Source organism: Microtus oregoni, unplaced genomic scaffold, assembly GCF_018167655.1.
Source record: "Microtus oregoni isolate MIOR12 unplaced genomic scaffold, Mior012 000019F_ref0000042, whole genome shotgun sequence".
Lineage (NCBI taxonomy): Eukaryota > Metazoa > Chordata > Mammalia > Rodentia > Cricetidae > Microtus > Microtus oregoni.
This window is the reverse complement of record NW_024543078.1, coordinates 10475616-10497270: the sequence shown is the minus strand read 5'-3', so window position 1 is coordinate 10497270 and position 21655 is coordinate 10475616. Positions and strand designations below refer to the sequence as shown.

Below are 21655 nucleotides of genomic sequence, written 5' to 3'. Positions count from 1 at the left end.
CAAGCCACAAGACTCCATATTCACATCAGCCCGAGGGCCTAAGTGGCACTGGCTGACTAAATGCACAGGTACCTCCCTCCAGAGCTGACAGGTACCAAATGCACCCTCCAATCAGAGGCCACCAGAACCCAGCACTGTTGTCAGCAGGGACCTTCTTCCCGTGTGGACCTTGTGGCTTTGTGGTCACCACAACCACTCAGGAGCCCTGTGAACACATGAGAGCACCCTGGGATAGTTGAGAGTGTCTCACTTGTGCACAGTGCCTAAGTGTTTGCAGCCTGGAACCCATCAAGAAGGCCTGGGCCAGGAGGGCAGACCAACCCATCTGAGTCAGCTCAAGCCATGGCCAGCACTGACCTGCCCATGTGCCAGCACAGAAGGGATGTCAGATGCTGGGGCATCCATGCTGGAGGGAGGCAGCACAGCTGGTCTTCTCTGTCAGTGACGTCACTGGGAGACCACATAGCCTGTGGCCCAGACTCCCACGCACTTCCCAGGATGGCCACAAGGTGGCAGCACATGCCCAGGAACAGAGTGCACAGAATTAAGGGGTTGGTGACCAAGCACCCAAAAGCCACTGCCCTAATGGGCTCTGGAGAGTACTGAAGCTGCATCACCTGGGTGTCCTGGGACTCTACTGTCTATGTCTACTCAACACAGCCCTCAGAGACACAGTGCCATGAGACAGGACATGGCTTACCAAGAGGGGCCTTCGGACCCTGTCCTCCAGGGCACTAGGGACGGGCCCTAGCACAGACTAGAAGCTATCCTGCTGGAGATCTAATGCACCTCAGGTCTCAGAGCCACCACTGTCCCCACCAGCCCTACACCAGATGCTGAGCCCAGGATCCACATGTCCACCTGACAGCCCTCCCACATGCAGAGGTGAGAGCCGGGGAGATGGTGTAGAAGGAAGACCACGTCCTCGGGAACCTCGCAGCTTAGGAGTCAGCAGTCTCAGTGTTCAAGAGAGCAGGTGGGAGGAGCATGGAGCACAGCGACTGAGCTCCTGAGGGCAGTCCACCTCAGCCACCCAGCAGGCCGTGTTTAATGGTGGAGCACAGTGTACCTTCTGGAGGACATAAGGACACCACGGTTCCTCCCCCATGGCTCCCGGGGACTGACTCCTCACACTCAGCGCACCCACCCACCATCCCCCTCGCACGCATCTCCTTCTCAGGGAGCACAACCACCTTGGCTGGGGCAGCACCCAGTCATCCTCCCTCCTGCCTGTCTCTTGCTCAAGGCCTCTATGGCCAGCAAAGCCCAGGTTGTCATCGTCACCAGGGCCCTATATGGGCACTGGGATGGACGTGGGACCTGAGGGTTGTAGGACCAGTGCAGAGCATCCTGGTGGTGCAGCACACAGAATGAAGGCTGGAGGCAGGGTGGGGGTCCCAGCAGGCAGTGCTGTGCAAACGTGTGTGCAGGAGTCAGTGGTCTCCTTCCACCATGTGTGACCTGAGGACTGAACTCAGGGTACAAGGCTTAGCAGCAGGTACATTTCCCTGCCAAGGTCCCAGTTGCAGAGAATCAGCAGGGCCCAGGGCTACGGTTGTTCCCTCGGGCTATAGTGAAAGCACAGCCGAGGTGTGGACCAGGACTAGGGGTACGGGATGTCACTCCTAGAGGAAGCCAATCCTGCAGCTGGGACAGTACACAAAGAAAAGGACTCTTAAGATGGGAGCAGGGACAAAACCAGGGATCATCCAGAGCTGGGCAGTGTCATCACAAGGGAGGCAGGGAGCCGAGGGCTCAAATGCCACCAGAAGCTGCCAACTGGCAAGTGGAGTGCCCCAGGGTCCCCAGAAGAGCCAGCCATTGCTGAAGAGCTCACTTGCTACCAGACACACCACGGACTAGGGCATCATCTAAGTACCCCCATACGGGGCAGTGGCCACGCCTATAGTTACAAGCTACAAAAGCTAGTGGTGGTGCACACAGAGATGGGGATCCCAAGACCTGGAACACAAATGTGTTCATCACTCATGATGGGTCCAGCACAATCAGTGCTCCAGGTGCCACTTGTCCTGGGAAGTCTTGGCTAGGCAGAGCTAGTAGCCTGGTAGCCTAGGCAGAGGTAGTAACCTAGTAACCTAGTAGCCTAGAGCAGGGAGCTGTGGTTAGTGAGCTTGGAACCTACTAGCCTCAGAGTCCGGGGTGGGGTGGGGGATGGTGATGGATGGACACCCAGCCGCTACATGCCAGCTGCCAAATAGCAAGTGCCCTGGCTCCACCTAGTGGCAACAGCTCCTTACTGCCCACAAAGTGCCCTCTCCATCTCCTGCCAGTTAAACCAGAGCTTAGAGGAAGTGGTCCACAGAGAGCCACCCCACCCTACAGGAGTTGCTCCCCACTATCCAGGGACATGTGTCGAGACCAGAGCTTCAGGTCAGGCCGTGTCCTGTCACCTGCGCCCACCGGCCCCACTTTACTCGAGCCCAGGACCGAGTCCCTCAGGCAGGACTAAGAAGATATGGACTGGGCTCCAAGGACCCTGAGAGTGTGGTGACAGCCCCTGGGCACACAGCAACAGGCCGATACCATGAGGCCAGGACAGCACAGACTCCGTGACCTGGTCATCATCCTTCATAAGCACAGAGGAGCACAGGAGGCGGGCGTGTTCCTCCCAGTGGCACTGAAGGCGCCAGTGCCCCAGGTGTTGGGGTGGAGTACCTTTCCAACCACTCTTGCTCTTGAAGGTCCCTACTGTTGGAGGGCTAGCCACTTGGTAACACCCCAAACTCTCTGGTGATTCCCAGAGGCTCCACACCCTAAGTTCAGCCCCCAGCAGGGAGATTGCCATGACTTCCTGAGCTGGTTCAGGAGTGTGGCTAGACTCATGTAGGGGTGCCCCACAGCTCCAGAAGTCACACGACAGGAAAAAGTGGGTTTCCTGATAGGTCCCAGCTCAGGGCCCAGGCAAGGTGAGAACTGTCTGCCCCACTTCTCTCGTTCCCCCAGCTGTGCCACCCCTGAGCACAAGGAGCCCACATGCTGGGACAGAAGGACCTCCCTGGCAGTCCTGCCCCCTTTATCTGAGTGAACAGCGGGGGTGGGGTGGGAACAAGAGGGTCATTCTTACCAAAGTACCACAGCGCAAAGCCACTGCCCCCACAAACCAGAGTCCAATGTACGTCTACGGAGTGACGTCATGCTCCACACAGCCGTCAGCACAGACGACAGGGAAAGAGCGGCCCAGCCATACACTGGACAGCACACAGTCCTGAACAAGATTGAGACTCAAACACACAGTGTGGAGGGGCCGCAAGATCAGCTCCAGTGAGAGACCCAGAAACCAAAGCCACTCACGGTGACTAGTTTTACACCCACTTGATACAAGCTTGAGTCACTGGAGAGCAGGGAGCCTCAATTAAAATGTCTCCATCAGCTCTAGCTGTAGACAAGTGATTGATAGGGAAGGCCCAGCCCACTGTGGGAGGTGCCATCCCTGGACGGCTAGTCCTGAGTTCTATAAGAAAGCAGGCTGAACAAGCCTCGAGGAGCAAGCCAGTGAGCATGGCCTCTGCCCCAGCTCCTGCCTCCAGGTTCCTGCCCTGACTTCCTTCGATGATGGACTGTTAGCGGGAAGTGTGAGCCAAAGAAACCCTTCCCTCGCCAACTCACTGTGGTCACGGTGTTTCATCACAGCTAAGACATCACTCAGTGTGGAACTCTGCGACAGGGAATTTCCGAAATGGGCCAATCCACAAGGGAAGAGGATTTTTGGGTGCTCGAGGCTGGGGAGAGGGGATGGATGTTCTGGAACTTGACAGCAGTGATGGCGCCACCACTCTGAATAGACTGCAAACCACTCTTGTCGGTGGGCCCAAGAGGATGCTCCTCACAGGAGCCCACAGGACCTGCCAAGCCCTGTCTGTCCCAAGCACCATCACTAGGCAAGGCCTCACTGTGGAGCCCTTAGTACTAAAAGAAGCCTGAGTCATTGCTGGACAGGTGCACGGACTCCAACCACAGCTGCTCCCTTAGCATGGCCCAATCTCAGGACCCATGGACCCACACTCAGGCGGCCCACCTGGGGCCTGGCTGCTGCACTTACCTGGGGGTTCCAGGAGGTTCCAGGGGGCTGAGGTGGCCAAATGACTTGGGCTCAAGGAAGCCGTCAGGGTTGCTTTTTGTCAGGCACCTCCAGTGACAGCAGTGTCCTGCAAGGGACAGATAAAAGCTGCTGACTGAACTGCATGGGCCGTCCCTGCCAGTCCTGTCCTTCATACCACAAGCAGAGTCGATTCTAAGTGGCTTCAGACCAAATTTTAAAATCAATTATCAAATTTCTATAATACAAATATTTATGGCCTTGAAGCAGGTGGAGTTTAGACAAGGAGTAAGAGAAAACGCACACTGGGCTCTGAACTCGAAGGTTGTCATGATGAAGAGACAATCTGGGAAACACCTGAGAGCCAAAGGTCTAAGATCAGCATGCAGAACGTACAGCGTCTTCACCACTCAACAAGACAAGGGGCCAGTATCCAGATTATACAAAGGGCTCACCATTTGTGCTGACTAGTTTCCTGTCAACCTGGCGCAAGCCAGAGTCCTCAAAGGAAGGAGCCTCAACTGATAAAATGCCTCCATGAAATTCAGCTGTAAAGCATTTTCTTGGTGTGGGAAGCCCTTCTGTCTATGTGTTGCTTTTATTGGTTAATGAATAAAGAAGCTGGCTTGGCCTGATAGGGTAGAGTAGAGCTAGGCAGGGAAAACTAAACTGAATGCTGAGGGAAAGAAGGCAGAGCAAAGAGAAGCCATGGAGCTGCTGCTGGAGACAGATAAGCTGGAACCTTGCCGGTAGGTCACGAATCTTGTGGTAAAATATAAAATACTGGAAATGGGTTAATTCTAGATGTAAGAGCTAGCTAGCAGTAAGCTTGAGTGATTGGCTAGGCAGTGATTTAAATAATACAGTTTCTGTGTGATAATTTCGGGAGTCTGGGTGGCTGGGAAATGAACAAGCAGTCTCCTGCAACATTTTCTCATTTAGTGATCAGTGTGGGGGGGGGGGCAGTCCATTGTGAGTGTCTGATTCCTAGCACCCCCACAGTGGCTCACAACCATCTGGAACTCCTGTTCCTAGGAATCTGACACTCCAGGGCCCCAGGTACATACATATACATAGGCATACAGACAGACAAAATACCCATACATAGGTAATACACAGTGATAATACAATTATAAACACAATAAAATAAAAATTAAAAAATAAGGCCAATAAAGCCATTGGTTGGGGGGAGGGAACAACTCTGGTTTGTCACTTGGCCTAACTGTGAGGGGCAAACATTGCCTAGAGCAATGAGATTGTCCTAGCGCCCTCTAGTATCCCCTAGAAAGAAATTCTCCCAGCAGGTCTGCAGCTATGACTCTACCACAGCACAGAGGCCCTGACTCCATCCATTAGGGTGCTCACATCTGCCCAGCCCAAGCCAATCACCAGAGAGACCAAGGGCCAAACAGAAAGTTGCCGCCTCAGTAGGTAGCAGCCAATCATGACAAGAGTCCTGGAGCCCACACCTCCCTGATTCCAAACTCCTTCCAGAAGTTCCCAAGATGGCAACCCAGGCAGGATGGACTGCCACAGAAGGAGGTTCCCTGAGTGGCTAGAGCCAGGTTCTGCACCCTCAGGGAGCTTTGGGTGCATCACGAGAGGTTGTCTGTCCTCAGTATCCTTGGGATATCACTAGAGTCAGGCCACAGCCCTGGGGCTCTCCATGGATCCCCTGCTAAAGTGATCACACAGAAGCCAGCAAAAGGGTGACACTAGGAACTCCTTTGCAGACTTCCTTCCTGGTACCCACTCACCATCAGGACAAGTCAACACAGAGATAACCAGGAACAGGCCACAGAGGCTCGCTGAAGCCTCCAGTGTGATGTGACAAAGAACTCAGGCACCCAGCACCTGCTCCAAGGCAGCAGGAGTGGGAGGGCAGGAGGCATGGCAGGAGACGCGGAGGCTGGCCCAGGGCATGGCAAGGATATTATCCAATAGGAGGACAAGGCACGACTGGCCCACAGTGCCAGGAAGACAGGAGAAAGCTGCACTCTGCACCCTGCCTGCCCCAGGCAGCAGGACCCTTAGCCACACCATTCCAACCTGTCATCACTGGAGACAGACGTCAGATGTGCCTGGAGACCCAGGGCACAGGCAGGGCCTGGAAGGTGGGCAGTGAGGACTCCCAGAGTTCCAAGGCTCAGGGCTTAAAGCCAAGAGAGGATGGATGTGAGGCCAGAGTCTCAGACAACAGGAACAGTTGGGTCACTGGCTTCTGCCAAAGGTAAAGCCCTGGCACACGGTGATGCCAAGGGGCTTCTCACCTTCCACAGAAGAACTCAAGAACACAAATCCAAGGCCCCGAGTTCCCAACAGCACACCCACTACCTTCCAGAAGGACACAAGCCATCTGTCCGCCCCTCACCCCACCTACCTTGAATTATGATGTTTCTGTTGTGGTCTATAATAAGCATCTGCTACCTGGGCACAATGAGAAATGCACAAGCCACTGAAGAGTCACACAGAGGCTTGAGGAGACAGGCAACCAGGCAGACCATGAGACAGATGTCTTAGCGGAGTGAATGAAGGTGAGCTGCTGTGAGTGCGCGTGTCGTCACATGGGTGTGGCGGGCAGAGGACACCTGCAGATGTTGGTCCCTGCCATCACACAGCCAGGCTCGGCAGCAAGCACTTTACCCACTGAGCCCTCTTGCTGACCCAGAATTGCATTTTCTCTTTAAATCAATCACACTGGACCCCAGAAATTGTTATAGCAACAGAAGATAGACTGTAAGTGGACTGGGGCGTAGCTCGGATGATGCACGCCTGTCATCCCAGTTCTCAAGGGCTGAGGCAGGGGATTTATGAGTTTGAGGCCAGCCTGGGCTACATAACCAGACCCTGTCTCAAAAAACAGCAAAAATGAAATTTAAAAAATTTTTAAACTATCAGGCATGATGCATACCTTTAATCTCAGCACTCAGAAAGATGCAGAAGGATCGCTGTGAGTTCAAGCTCAGTCTGAGCCAGGGCTATACCCTGAGACCTTGTCTTTAAAAAAAAAAAGAAAAGAAAAGAAAAAACAGAAAGAACAAAAGAAAGAAAGAGAAAAGTAAAGTAAATAAAAGTTGGAGGACTGGCGAGGGGCTCAGTGCTAACTAAACACTGCTCTTCCAGATGCGCCTCTGGTCCCAGCACCCTTGTCAGCTGTCTCTCAGTCACCTGGAGCTCCAGTTCCGGGGAACCTGACACCTCTCCGCTCTCCTCAGGCACTGTAAACACACACACACACACACACACACACACACACACACACTTTAATTAGATATTAAAATTTAAAAATTATAAAGTAAATAAATCAAGGTGAGTGTGAGACGGTTCAGAAAGCAAAGGCGCTTGCTGCCAAGTCTGGCACTCTGATTGGTGGGAGGGGAGACCAACTCCTGCAAGCTGTCCCCTGAGCTCTCCATACACACTGGGGAGGGCCACCCTTGGACACACACACAGGGTAAGTAAAGAAATAAAGAAATACAATTTTTAAGAACTAAATGAAAGTTGAAGGAAAGGTCAAAACTCCCCTAGAAAATGAGTGAACAGCAAAAACCAACAGGAAGACGGCTTTACTCTGACAAGGTGCTGGCCAGCCAAGGGGTCCCTGTAGTCCAGACTGCAGGAGCTGTGGATAAGAGCAGCTCACCCTGCTGGCAAGGCGGGGAACTGTACATGGACATGGAGGGGGAGGACAGGACCCCAGGAGGCCCTTGCAGCAGGCACGTGGGGAGCTGCACCCGCTGTGCTGTGGCAGGGTAGCGCAGCAGACACTGGGGACACAGGCTAGGCAGAGGACAAGCAGCAGGAGCAGGAAGTTCAGGAGCCTGAGCCTCTGATCAATGGAGAGAGAGCTGTAGGGCTCTGGGCAGGACAGTGACACCTGCACCATGCACCTTCCCAACAGACCCAACACTGGACCTTGTTCACCTTCCACATTCCAACAGCATCAGCAAGCAGAAACCATGAAGGCAGGAGGAGGCCCAAGAAATGACTTTATTTCAAGGGAATAGCATGGTCAACACAGGGGACATGGCCACAGAACTTGCACAACAGCCAGAACTGTGAGCCCCAAGACAAACACAGAAAACACAACTCCTCCTGGGGTTCTCAGTGCACAGAGTCGAACCTATTGTCAGCAGAGAAAGTTTGTCAAAGGAGCTGACAACTGAGGGACTCTCCATGGGAAGTGCAGGCCCTGGTGTGGACTCAGCACTGCTGCTAGGAAGAGGGCAAGAGGAGGAGATGGGCAAGTAGATAGATGGGTGGACGAATGGGTGAGTGGACGAATGGGTAGACGGATGGGTGGGTGGATGGATGGATGGATGGGTGAGTGGATGGATGGACGGATGGACGGGTGGATGGACGGATAGGAGGATGGGTGGGTAAATGGATGAACGGATGGAAGGAAGGATGGATGGGTGAGTGGACGGATGGGTGGACGGATGGGTGAGTGGACGGACAGGTGGACGGATGGGTGGACGGATGGATGGATGGATGGATGGGCGGGCAGGTGGATGGGTGGGTGGGTGGGTGGATGGGCAAGCGGATGGGTGAGTGGGTATATGGGTGAGAAGGTGAGGGGTAGAAAGGTGGGTGGGTAGACAAAAACGTGGATGGAAGGACAGAAAAGTGAATAGATAAAATGTCCATTTAGGGCCAGGCGGGGCGTGGGCACACCTTTAATCCCAGTACTTGGGAGGTAGAGGCAGGAGGATCTCTGTGAGGCCAGCCTGGTCTACAGAGCCAGTTCCAGGACAGAGAAACCTGTCTTAGAAAAAAAAAGTTCACCTAGATTAGCTACACAACAGACATGTCCCTCAGTTTGGAACTAGGTACAAGCCTGTACTTGCGGTGTTCACAGTGCCCTTGCAATGCTGATGAGGCGCGAGAAGCAAGCACAGCCCTCAGACAGACAGCACAAGGGAGCTGCTGGAAGGACTACCCAGGAATCCACCACAGGGTAGCAGGTGAGCTGTGCTAAGAGCAACATGGCTCGGGAGCCCAGCACACTGGGATTGTGGAGGAGAGGAGGTCACCAGAGACCCAGGGGCACAGAACAGCGGCACGAGAAGCCCTCTCTCTGCACGGCTTTCCAGGGTGGCGCCACAGTGAGGCCTCACAGCTCTACTCTAGCTCAACAAGGGTCCTAAAGGACAGAGTGAACCCAGAGGGCCACACCAGGGCCTTCTGCAGCCACACTACAAGGACACAGTGGCATCTCTCCTGCTGCCATGCCCAGGGCACCTGACCTCATGAAACCCACACAGGCTCAACGCTGTTCCCAGTGAAAAGGAATAAGAGGATGAGGGCCACTTGGCCCCCGGGTTCTCTTTCTACTGACAGGCTACCACAAAGTCAAAATGGGGTCTGACAGTGCCGAGTGACAGATCCGACAGCTTGGCCTGGACTCCCAGGCTGGAGGGAGCATGCACTCAATATCAGAGATAGAGATGGCTCAGGCAAAGGGCAAAGTGCCCAATGTGGAGACTTCAAGAAAGACACCCAGGAGCCCTTCCTGAATCCCTTGCTAGTGCTAACTCAGTGTGACCCTCATGTGCCTGGACCCCAGAGCTGTGGAAAGGCATAATCGGGTCTTACTTGCTGGTGGTAACCCAGTCTGGCAGGTTAGCTTCCAGCTCATGAAGTCGTATCTCAGAGACTAAGGCAGAGAACACGTGCAGGAGCACACAGCCACACACTGACCCCACCATGAACACGCATGAGCGAACACACACTTGCAGTCACACACACTCACTCAGGCAAATAATCAGTGTAACTAAATCACACCAATCAGGCCAGGGTGACTTGCCTAGGACAAACATAGGAATGGCCAGGCAGTTGGGTGGACCTTTAATGCCAGCACTAGGGAAACAGAGGCAGGGGAATCTCTGTGAGTCTGAGACTAGCCTAGGTTACAGAGTGAGTTCCAGAACGAGGGTTTGGAGGGAGAACTGTGGTTGAAATGTAAAATGAAATAAAAAAATAAGTAAACAAAATTTTTTTTAAAAAAATGGCAGGCACTCACCCCAAGCCCCAGGATCCCTGAGGTGGACTCACTCCACAGGCACAGATACATATATACATTCAATATAAACACAGTCCACTCCACAGGCACAGATACACGTATACATACAATATAAACACACTACGCTCCACAGGCACAGATACACGTATACATACAATATAAACACACTACGCTCCACAGGCACAGATACACGTATACATACAATATAAACACACTATGCTCCACAGGCACAGATACACGTATACATACAATATAAACACACTATGCTCCACAGGCACAGATACACGTATACATACAATATAAACACACTACGCTCCATAGGCACAGATACACGTATACATGCAATATAAACACACTACGCTCCATAGGCACAGATACATGTATACATACAATATAAACACACTACACTCCATAGGCACAGATACACGTATACATACAATATAAACACTCTTCACTCCACAGGCACAGATACACGTATACATACAATATAAACACACTCCGCTCCACAGGCACAGATACACGTATACATACAATATAAACACACTAAAAGTTACACAGAAAAACAAATTAAAACTAAGTCAAGGGGGGCTGGAGAGATGGCTCAGAGGTTAAGAGCACTGGCTGCTCTTCCAAAGGTCCTGAGTTCAGTTCCCAGCAACTACATGGTGGCTCACAATCATCTGTACTGAGATCTGGCGCCCTCCTCTGGCGTGCGGGCATACATGGAGGCAGAACATTGTATACAGAATAAATAAATAAATCTTTAAAAAAAAAAAAACTAAGTCAATGCTGGAGTATGGACATAGCTGCCCATGCAGGAAGCCAGGTCCTGTAACACCGCCAGCTCAGAGGAGGGGATCAGACTGGTGAGAGTCACCTGTCTGTTCCTTGCCAGCACCCCAGCACCCAGTGCTGCAAGCGAGAGACCTTCCACAAGTAGCACAGCCTCCTACACACACCTCTGACTTCTGGGTGCATCCTTGACTACTAAGTACCAGCTGTGGCCAGTGTTTTGTCTACTGACCCATGAGCAAGCCTTGCATCAGACACTATAACCAGTGTCTGGGGGACCAAAGATGAAGCTGGATGTCCCTGCCATCCCTGGGCTCACTGAGCCCAATGGTCTAGGTCAGGTCCCTTCACCTGCCATTGCCTCGTCCAGTTGAGGGACAAAGCAGGGCAGCTAGGTCAGTCAGAGGCATCAGGTCCACACACACATGCAAAGATGCATGGACACCCACACATGCACATGGACATGTGCACATACATGGACGCACACAGACATGGACATGCACACACACACAGATGCTGCCTGCCCAGCACCACAGCCATCCGAAGCAGGCACCATCACTATACTGTCCCAGCTGGTGAAGGAGACATAGGGCAGGACACGGCTTGCCCAAGGCCACCCAGAAGTAGGGGTGTGGGGGGCACAGGAAACAACAATAGCATGGGTAGAAACGCTGAGAACAAAGGTCGCAGCCCTCAGAGGAGCAGGAGGAAGCACTGCCAGTCCTGTCAATCACTGACAAGGTCTGGAGTCGGACGACGCAGACCTTCCCAACAGCTCAGGAAAATAAAGGGGACACAGCGAAGGTCAGACACCCTGCAGTCGGAGACTTCACTGACTGTCAGGACTTGGACCAAGAAATGCTGATGGCCCAGGGAGGTCCCCCCCCCTCCCCTCAACACTGTCCGGAGGCAGTTGAGGGCACTGCCGAAGCTTCTGCCATCACGGGCCATGGCCTTGACACTGCCCAGCCTGTGAGCCTTGGACACAGCAGCTCCTTTACTCTGGGAGCACCACCCCAGGGCTTTACATGTGTGTCCGTCTGTCCACATCACCTGCAGGACACCAGTGCAGGGCAGTGCCCAGGAGGCTCCATTCAGTGCGCCCTGGTGACTGTCCCGTTCACCTCCAACCCCACCCCGTGCTAATGTCCCAGCACTTGGCCTCACATATGAGGACTCATCTCAGGAAACAAACTCTGCAGCTCATTTCAAAACAAAACAAAGTTGAATATTATAAATTTTTACCTTTTTTTTTTTTTTGAGACAGTGTTTCTCTGCGTAACTGCCTGCTTGTCCTGGAACTCGCCTTGTAAACCAGGCTGGCCTCGAACTCAAGGCATGTGCCACCACCACCTGGCTACTATTTATTTTTATTATTTATTTTGGGGGAAGTCATGCATGTTGAAGTTAGAGGACAACTGGCAGGGACTGGTTCTCTCTGTCCACACTGTGGATCCTGGTAACTGAGCCTGGTTGGTCAGGCTTCACAGCAAACCCCTTCACCTGCTGAGCCATGTCACTGGGGCCCCACAGTAGGTTTTCATACCACACTTTGTGGGGTGTGAGGGCACAAGCCTAGAGCCTAGTCACCCGAAAGATGCCCTCATGCCTCTGGGCAGCTGGTGAGAGCTAGGTGACTGCAGCCACCCTCAGGCCACAGCACAGCAGATGAAGACAGGAGTGCTCACCATGGCAGGCAGTGTGAGGCCTCCTACTCCCTCCCCCATGCTGGAGGGATGGCTCAGTGGTTAGAACACCGGATGACCTGACAAAGGACCAGGTTCAGTTCTCAGAATCCCCAAGGCAGCTCACAACTGTCTGTACCGCCAACTCTTGGGTTCTGACGCCCTCTTCTGGCCTAAGCAGGCACTGCACAGACAAAACACCCATACACATGAAATAAGTAAGTAAAAATATTTTACACAGCAACACGGGGTAAGATAAGATACCCTTGGTTCACTACTGCCATGCCTGCTGGAGGCTCACACTGAGGCCAGGCTCACCTGCTCTGTTTTCACCTTCTACTGTGGCTCAGAAATGGAAGGGCTTGCAATGGGCTCAGCAGGTAAAGGCGCTTGCTACAAAGCCTGACCCCCAGACCTCCACACGTGTGCTCTGGCAAACACCCCACCCCACACAATAAATACTATTTAAAAAAACCATTTAAATCCAAAACCAAGCATTTCCTAAAGCAACTTGGGCTGGGGCAGTTACTCTGGAGGTGACACCCTACATGTCACATGCGAGGGGCCAGAGCAGGATCGCATTAGTAAAAAAAGACCCAGAGCCGGGCGGTGGTGGCGCACGCCTTTAATCCCAGCACTCGGGAGGCAGAGGCAGGCGGATCTCTGTGAGTTCGAGACCAGCCTGGTCTACAAGAGCTAGTTCCAGGACAGGCTCCAAAACCACAGAGAAACCCTGTCAAAAAAAAAAAAAAAAAAAAAGACCCAGAAATGCCAGATCTGGTCACATAGGGTCACTGTCATGCAGCTGGCAGACCTCCCAGTACTGTGTCTAACCACTGAGCCATCCTTCCAGCATGGGAGAGGGAGCAGGAGGCCTCACACTGCCTGTGATGCTAAGCACTCAGAGGGAAACCCACAGACTATATCCATGGGGTCTTGGTACTGGGGAGACCTAGAGACCAAGAGACACCCCACAGTTTAGCATCATACCTCATCCTGGTCTGCTTCTCAGCGTCCAAGGCCATGACCACAGCATTCCTTCCTCCTTTCTCTGCCTATCATCAACCAAGATAGACAGGCATGGCCCCAAGGGCACACCTCTAAGAAACCATGGCCGTCTCCCAGGCCAGCTGCCCCTGGCCTGCTCACCCACAGTGCCAGGGCAAGCTGTGCACATCGGGTTCCACTCACAGGCTGCTGCGGCACCTACCCCAGGCACACTCAGTCCAACTACACGGCGGCAGCATAACAGCATGCCACCCCAGCTGCCGCCACTCCAGGCGACCATGTCAACCAGCTGCAGACAATCCATCTGGTAGAGAGCCACAGGGACAGGCGGAAGCAGAGGACCCGAAGGGTTCCCTGTGCTGAGTTAGGCCACTGGTGACTCTGGCTTGGGATCTTAGGGCTCCTAGCTGCAGCCTGAAAGCACTGCAAGGGATCCCTTTAGGTCCCCAGGGTACCAGTGACCCCTAAGAGGCGGTCCTAAATTCCTGGGGCGCTCTCCCACAGTAGCCATGGTCCCTGCCCCTCTGCCCACACCCTCTCTGAGGTGGTGGCACACAGGGACCCCTTATGGCTGACCCTCTCTAATTGAAGAGACTGTAAGAAAAAAAAATCTCATGGAGAGGACACAGGAGTTTGGGGGAGCTCCCCAGTCCTGGCTGTCCCCCTTCTCTCACCATGCCCAGGAGTCCATGGCACATCCCCCACCCAGGGAGGCTTCTGCTAGCCCTGTGGTCAGAGGGACTCCAGAGACCAACCACCCCACAGCCTCTCCTCTCGCAAGGAATCACCTGGTTCCACACCCCATCCCCCAGGACAGGGCCAGTCTTGGCTGTGAAGGGAGCCAGTGCCAGGAGCTACCCTGGAAAAGCACTGCGGCTGGAGTCTGCCCTGGGGTTCCACCTGTAGCATGTCCAGACACACAGCTGTCACACAGGTGGGCCCAGAAGTTAAGGCTTCAGTCTGCTGTGCTTCCTTCTGTACTTGAAAGACACCAGAACAGTGACCGCAGCCTGCTTTACAAACCAACTCTTTGTCTGCTATGCAGGGATAACCAGCCTAGCACTCAGTATCAGTAAGAGGGACAGCCCGGGCTAGGATGCCCAGGATAAAGCACTTGCTGTGCAAGGACATGAGTTTGAATTCCCAGAAATCTGAACAAAGCCAAGCGTGAATGAGCAGGCCTGTAATCACAATACTGCAGAGGGAGAGGCAGGAAGCTCTCTAGGGACCAGTGAGATATACTTCAGTGGTCAAAGTGTTTACTGTACAAGTGTGGAGAGCTGAGTTCAAATCCCCAGAAAACCTGGTAAAGGACATGTGAGCTTCGAGCCACACATGTGACTGCCCTGGTGTGTGCATTGGGAGGCAAAAGGTTGCATCCTGAGACAGTGAAAGCAGGGATCCACGCCTAAGTCCTGACACATGTGCACACACAGAGATTAAAAAAAAAAAAAGGCCACAGGGTCCACAGGTCACAGATGGCTTAACACAGACTTGTCCCCAAAGCTGTGTGGGGCTGACACTACTGGGGAGGAGAAGGGAGGGAGCAGACAGACACAGTGAAGGGGAAATCTGGAAACACGAGTAAAGCAGGGTTATAGCAGGCACCGGAGTGGCCCTCACCCAGAGCTGCAACGGAATCCACCTCTCCTGCTAGATGGCAGCAGAAGCCACCTCTAGGGGCAATGGAGTTCTTCCCACAGCCACTGGCACTGGCTCAGAGAGAGGCTGGGAGCTTATGACATGTCACCCAGAGGAAGGGGATTCCACGAGGCCCAAGGCAGGACCCATAGGAACTGTCACCCAAAGTGAGAAAAGGCAACAAGCCCTTGCTGTCATCTACCTGGGGCTGGATGAACCCAGGACCTAGTATGTGCCAGCCGAGCATGCACCACCCAGCCGCACTCCCACCCCAGCCGTATGGAGCTCGCCATTTTTACTTGGGCTGGCTGCCCTGGAACTCTGTCCCCACCTCCCTGTGCTGGGGCTGGCTCTTATGTGAGCTGACATCTGAGCTCGAGCCTGTGCTTCCGCAGCAGCAACCCCCACCCTTTCCCGGCCATGGATTTTATGGCTGTGTTTGGAGACAGGGTCTCCATGCATCCCAGGCTAGCCTGGAACTCTCCATCCTCCTGAGCGCTGAGATGTGCACCATTCGGAAGCCGGTGCTGAGAACATGCTAGGCATGCATTCCACTCACCTGGTCCAGCCCCGGCCCACAGTTTCACTGTTTAGTAGACTTTTCTGTGGTGGCTTTAGGTAGTGATGCCTGATGCTTTCCTGTCCCACTGAGAAGGGCACAGCAGGTATGACAATGACAGAGCCCAACACATTATCCAGCCAAGACCACACCCAGTGGGGGTGAACGGAAAACCAACTCATCTTCTTTTTAAAAATCAATTCATAGGGGGCTGGAGAAATGGCTCAGCAAGAAAGTACACTCTTCCAGAGGACCTGGGTTCAATTCCCAGCACCCACATGGCAGCTCACAACTATCTGTAACTCCTGTTCCCGGGAACCTGACACCTTCAGACCAATAAACATAAGATAAATTTAAATAAATTATTTTAAAAAATAAAAATCAATTTATTATTTCAAAGTTGTTTTTGTGGCATTAAGGTAGAGTCAGGACCTCACTCCTTACCACTGTGACCTGCCTGGCTGGACACCACTTAGGCTTAGCAAGTCAGTGGGTCCCTGTCACCCTCTCTGAAGCAGCCAGTGTAAGAACACCCCACGAATTCAGGGACATCATTGTGGAGGAGAAGGCCAAGATTACAGAAATGAGTCAACAGAAGTCAATTAGCAACAAGTTGATCAAAGCAACAGAATGGGGTACAGCAAAGGGAGGGGTGTCAGTGCCGATTCAACAGAGCCAAGGAAGCCAGAGTGGGACCTGCACAGGATGGGCGTGGGGTGCCAAGGCCGGTCACAGGCAAATCCCGTCCATGCAATCACAGGCCTGGATTGGAGACAGAGCCAGTGGGAGATGGGCGCAAACAGAATAATCACTAAGCAATGACGGTGGACGTATAATCACTAAGCAATGAAGGGGGTGTATCTGGGACAGAGAGGCAGGTGAATCTACAGGGCTGAAGGCCAGGTCCCAGGTCTCATAGGGAGGGACTTGGGTGAGGAGCGGCTGCACACCAAGCACTCTGAATGCTCACCCCAGGGGTGATCTGGCCACAGTGGACTGAGCCCGTGGGGACAGTGGGGCAATGCACAGTTTTCAAGCTCCTGGCTCCTTGCCCTTGACCCTCAAGGCCACCTGAGGAGAGGAGCGTGCTGGGCACCCACTCTACAGATGGAGGAGCCAGGATGCTGGAGAGAGCAGGAAAGGACCTCCCTGCCTGCAGGAGGGACCTCAACCTCTGGGACTCCACCATGGCCTGAACTCCAAGGATGAAGGATGAAGCCCAGCACTCCACCCCCAGGCCCTGCAGTGACAGGTCTCTCCAGAGGCTGGCCATCTGCTACAGTCTGCTCCCTGCCCCCTGCTCCCAGGAGGCTGTAAGGACTGGTGGCTCTGACCTTGGTTCTGGAGCAAGGGACAAGCCTAAGGCCACCAGGCCCTGAAGCCTCCACCCCATCTCCAGATCCCTAGACAACCATCCGAAAGTGTCTCACAGCTCACACCTCTACCCCTCACCCCGCATGGCCTCATTGTCTGTGGGTGCTGGGTTGGCCCTAAGCAGCCTCCTCCCAGCACTCCCAATGAGCCCCAGGCCCCTGGAGTGAAACTTTGCACAACCTGCCAACTGACGGGCCAGGTGACTCCCCATAGGTGTCAGGTGGCACAGGGACAGATGGCTACCCTGTGCTGGGGCTCCCAGCACAACATAGGAAGAGGCAGGCAGAACAAGAGGATCAGAGCCCAGCAGGGCGGGGGCAAGGACCAGAAGTCTAGGTCAGGGCTGGGTGGGCTGGGAGAATAGAGGGCCCCTGGTACGGGAAGGAGACAAGCTATGGGTTGGGGACAGACAGCCACAGGATAGAGCCCTCTATGTAGTCAGCAGCCATCACCCTGGGAGGAAAGAACTAGAAAACCACTTGTACTCAGACCTGTACATTCCCAGGTCTGCATGCACAAACTCACACAGGAACACGGAGCACCTGGCACGTGGACACTTCTCCCCACACACCAAACACCCTATGGCAATCTGGGTAACCCAATCTCTTGCCTCAGGCTTTGTGCCCTCCCAGAGGGAACATGGAAACTCACCCAGTGTCTTCCAAAAGGACCCCCTAAGTTTCAATACGGGGCACCCACAAGGTTTGGAGAAAGGAGAAGAGAAGACGAAAGCGGGCTGCTGCTAGTGCAGGATGGGAAAGAAAACGCTGGCCCTGGCTGGGGACACGCCCTCCTGGTGGCTCTGAAGGCAGCAATTACTGGAGAATTAAAGAGAGTGATTACCCTTTCCTGGTGGGGGAAGCCTCTGAAGACCACGTAATGATCCCATTTTGAGGCAAGAGTTGTTTGGGGACAGAGCAGGCTCCAGCCCGGGGACTGTCAGATACACAACTATGGGACACAGAGACATCCCGGGGCCCCGAACCTTCTGCAACCAAGATCCTCAGAGCCTAAGAAGGTGCAGATACCAGGCTGCAGGCTGCAGGCTGCAGGCTGAGCAAACCCCACTTGCACACAAGGAAAGATACACTTTCTTTTTGCTTTTTGAAACATGTTACAGGATCCACCCTCTCGCTAGCTGAAAAAAAACTAGCAACTCGGGCTAGACACTTCCCCAGGTGTTACTGAATTATTAAAGCAATGCCATCTTTTCCCCTCCCCCAGTCAGACAGATGGGACAAGAGGAAGCCCAGGAGCGGCAATGCTCTAACCGCACAGCTTACACCATCAAATCTGCAAACCAGGACCCAGGCAGACCAGAATCCCTCATACTCGTACCTGGCTTACCGTAGCCCCCCGCCCGGCAGACCCCTACCCTGCCAAGAAGCCCCCAGCTTTCCTACAACAGTAGGAAAGTCATCCCCAGCTGTCCCCGACTCTGCTGGCTTCCTGGGAAGGAGAAACGGGGCTGTCTGCCGGGGGATGCCCTGGACGGGTAAGCACGCGGGCAACTGCACAATTCATGGTTTACAGAGAGAAGAGGACTTGAAGGCAGAGGGACCCGGGAATGGATGCGAGGTGAGAAGTCTGCCATTGCAACAGTGGATACGTGCGCTATTTATTTTAACTTTAAAAAAAATGCAGATTACATAGTGATTTAGGGATTCTGGGACAAGAGGGGGTCAAGTTTGGAAGGCATGATGGATGGGGTGTTTGGAGGGGACAGCATCTGTGTCCCCTAAAGGGAATAAAAATCCAAGCGGGGAGGAGCAAGGGAGTGAGCTTTATATTTTCAAGGATTTAGGGGTGCAGAAGGGATGGCTAGAGCAGGCCACCCACGCTGTCATCTTTTGTGCCCTGGAAAGGGGACGCGGCGCCCCGCCCCCGCCCCGCCTTTGTCCGGCCCCATCGTCCCCCCCTCCCCCTCCAAAAAAAACACACCCTCCTTTCCCAGGCACACAGTCGTTTTGTCGATCAACAAACAGCAGCTTCGCCCGAGCGGACAAAAGCCCGGCGCACCCTACCGCCTCGCGGAGTCCAGTAGGCCGCAGCCGAAGCCTCGGCCTAAAGTATGAGCGGTGTCCGCGAGGCGCGGCGCGGGGGCAGGCATGGCGGCTGCGCGGCCCCCCGGAGGGGCCTGGAAGCTGCAGAGCACCGCCGCCGATCGCACACTCACCTGGCGCGGCGCGCGCGGCTCCGAGTGTGGACAGCGGGCTGAGCTGCGCGTGCTCGGCCGCCTTGCGTCGCCCCCGCCGGGCCTTGCTCCCGCGGGCGGGCCGCTCGGCTCTTGCCTTCGCCGGGTTCGTTCGCTGGTTCGATCGTTCGCTTGCTAGCGGCCGAGCCCTCAGTAAGCGCCTCGGGCGGGGAGACGAAGCTCCACGGGGCGGGGCGACGGCTCCTCCTAGGCCGCCATTGGGTATCCAGCCCACGCCCGCACGATGATTGGTGGCGGCTGACAACTCCGCCCCTCCCCTAATCAACACCGCGCGGTCCCGCCCTCCGCGACCTGGGGCGGGCGCAGGCACTCGACCTCTTCCCGTCATTGGTCCAAACGCGAGGACGCTCCGGCACCCACTCACGTGCCCGGTGACCGGCTCAGCTCTCAATGGGTGCTGAGCACGTCCGTCTAAAGGGACGCAGCCAATCCAACAACGGCCGGGACAAGTATAGCCCGGGGCGCAGTCAGATTGACAAGCGCGTTCTCAGGGACCCCGCTGAGAGAAGCGCGGATTGGCGTTCGGTACCGGCCTCTGGGCGCCTATTGGTTAGAACTGAATGTCAATCACTGTCTTGCTGCTCCAGACCCCGCCCTGTTATCAGGCGGTTGTTGAGTACGTGATATCCTGCACAACCTCGGCCGTGGGTCCGAGACGCCGAGAGACAGCGGTTCGAGACCCGCTGGATCAAGACCCGGAGCCGGGATTTGAACACAGCTTTGCAAGGGGCCGAACTAGGGTACAGGGGGTCCGCCATTCCCCTTAACGTGCGTGAGTTCTGCTGGGGCGTGTCTCTGGGGAAGTCACCTAACTGGGCCTCAGTACCCCCCATGAAGTGATAGCGGTGCCCACGGAAAACTTTGCAATAATTCAATGAAAGGAGTGGTGCTTTTTCTCTATTTCGCAGTCTTTCTCGGTCCTGCTCTCTCCAACTCAGTATGTTCCAAACTGGGGACCTGTGCACCAGATCCCAGCTACAGCTATGGCTCTATGGAGGGTTTCTTAAGGTTTGATAGTATCCCCCATCAATATGTATCTATAGTTTTACATTTCTAATTATTTTGTGTATATGTGCCCTGTTAGGGGGTCCCTTGGGAGCCGACTCTCCTGCCATCTGGGTACCAGGATCAAATTCAGCTTTGTCAGACTTGGTTGCAAGTCCCTTTACCCACTAAGCCTGCTTGCTGGTTCACCATCATTTCCTTTGTTCTTGATCAAACAAGGGTGAAGGTGTGCCCGTTTTATGGGACAGGACTAGAAATCCTTCGACTTTAACACCTATACCTGAATGTACCCTCCTTGGAGCAAGTCCTTTGCTTCCCCTTTCCCCACCCCAACTCCCAGTCGGTCACTAACTCCAAGGTTATGCAGAAATTATTCCAAACTGGGTGGCTCTTGAACCGTTTTTCCTGCTCCTCACTGTGCGATAACCGCAAGGGAAACAGCCATTGTCATGCCGTCACCACCACCCTGCCCTCACGCCAGGTCAGCACGTCTCTTCAGCTAAGAGATGGTGGCACACTCCTCTAATCCCGGCACTGGGAGGCAGAGGCAGGTGGATCCTAAGTCTTCAGAGCAAGTTCCAGGACAGCCATGGCTACACAATGAAAACCCAACAAAGACCCTGTCTCAACCAGGCAGGTGAAACAGCTCAGTAAGCTTGCCATCTAGGACCTGTCTGATCCCAGTTCCCCAAGTGGTGAGGGGAGCATCCTTTGTTCTGGTTTCCATAGATGGCACACACAAACCAACTCAGCACAAAGGAAGAGAATCGTGTGCTCACCACCACATTTTCAAGGGCACATGACCTTTGTGGAGGACTACCATTAGTAATGGTTTGCTTTTAATGAGGAGTGGGGTTTTATTAGATTTGCTCTGCCCTCGGGATTCCTACAACGTGGTATGGGCACTTGTCTGAGCTAGGGAGGCTGGCTCAGCAGTTAACATGGCGGCCCATGCCCCTCAGTTGTAGCGCTGGGGAAGCAGAGGGAGGTAAGCCCGAATTCCAGATCAGTCTCGAGGGCTCACACTAAGGATGGAACAACTGTGGTTTCCGAGACAGGATTCCTCTATGCAGCCCCGGCTGTCAATCACGCTGGTCTCAAACTCAGACCTGCCTGTACCACCATGACCAAGTATCACTTTGTAGCCCAGACTAATCCTGCAGTAGCGATCTTTATGTCTCAGTCACACAAACACAGGCTAAGAGGCATACCGCAACACACCCAGCTCCGCCCCACGTTCCTTAAAAATAACATCATGTTGCTGAGGGCTGTGTGTGTGGATCAAGGTACTTTTGGC

The 21655-nt window shown here is 54.0% G+C and overlaps 1 protein-coding gene across 6 annotated transcripts in view; it reads right to left on the bottom strand.

Moving 5' to 3' along the window:
- Positions 1-19486, bottom strand: part of Kdm4b (lysine demethylase 4B) — an 87457-nt gene extending 67971 nt beyond the window's left edge. For 3 of the 6 annotated variants that reach the window (XM_041669081.1, XM_041669082.1, XM_041669086.1), the window contains exons 1-4: positions 19315-19486; positions 4061-4166; positions 3628-3740; positions 358-489 (exon numbers count right to left, since the gene is read on the bottom strand). In XM_041669081.1, the coding sequence (XP_041525015.1) occupies positions 358-405 (48 nt within the window). In that variant the 5' untranslated portion in view covers positions 406-489; positions 3628-3740; positions 4061-4166; positions 19315-19486. The remainder of the gene's footprint in view (positions 1-357; positions 490-3627; positions 3741-4060; positions 4167-19314) is intronic. The other 3 variants (XM_041669084.1, XM_041669083.1, XM_041669085.1) reach the window with 3 other exon arrangements.
- Positions 19487-21655: the final 2169 nt, after the last annotated feature.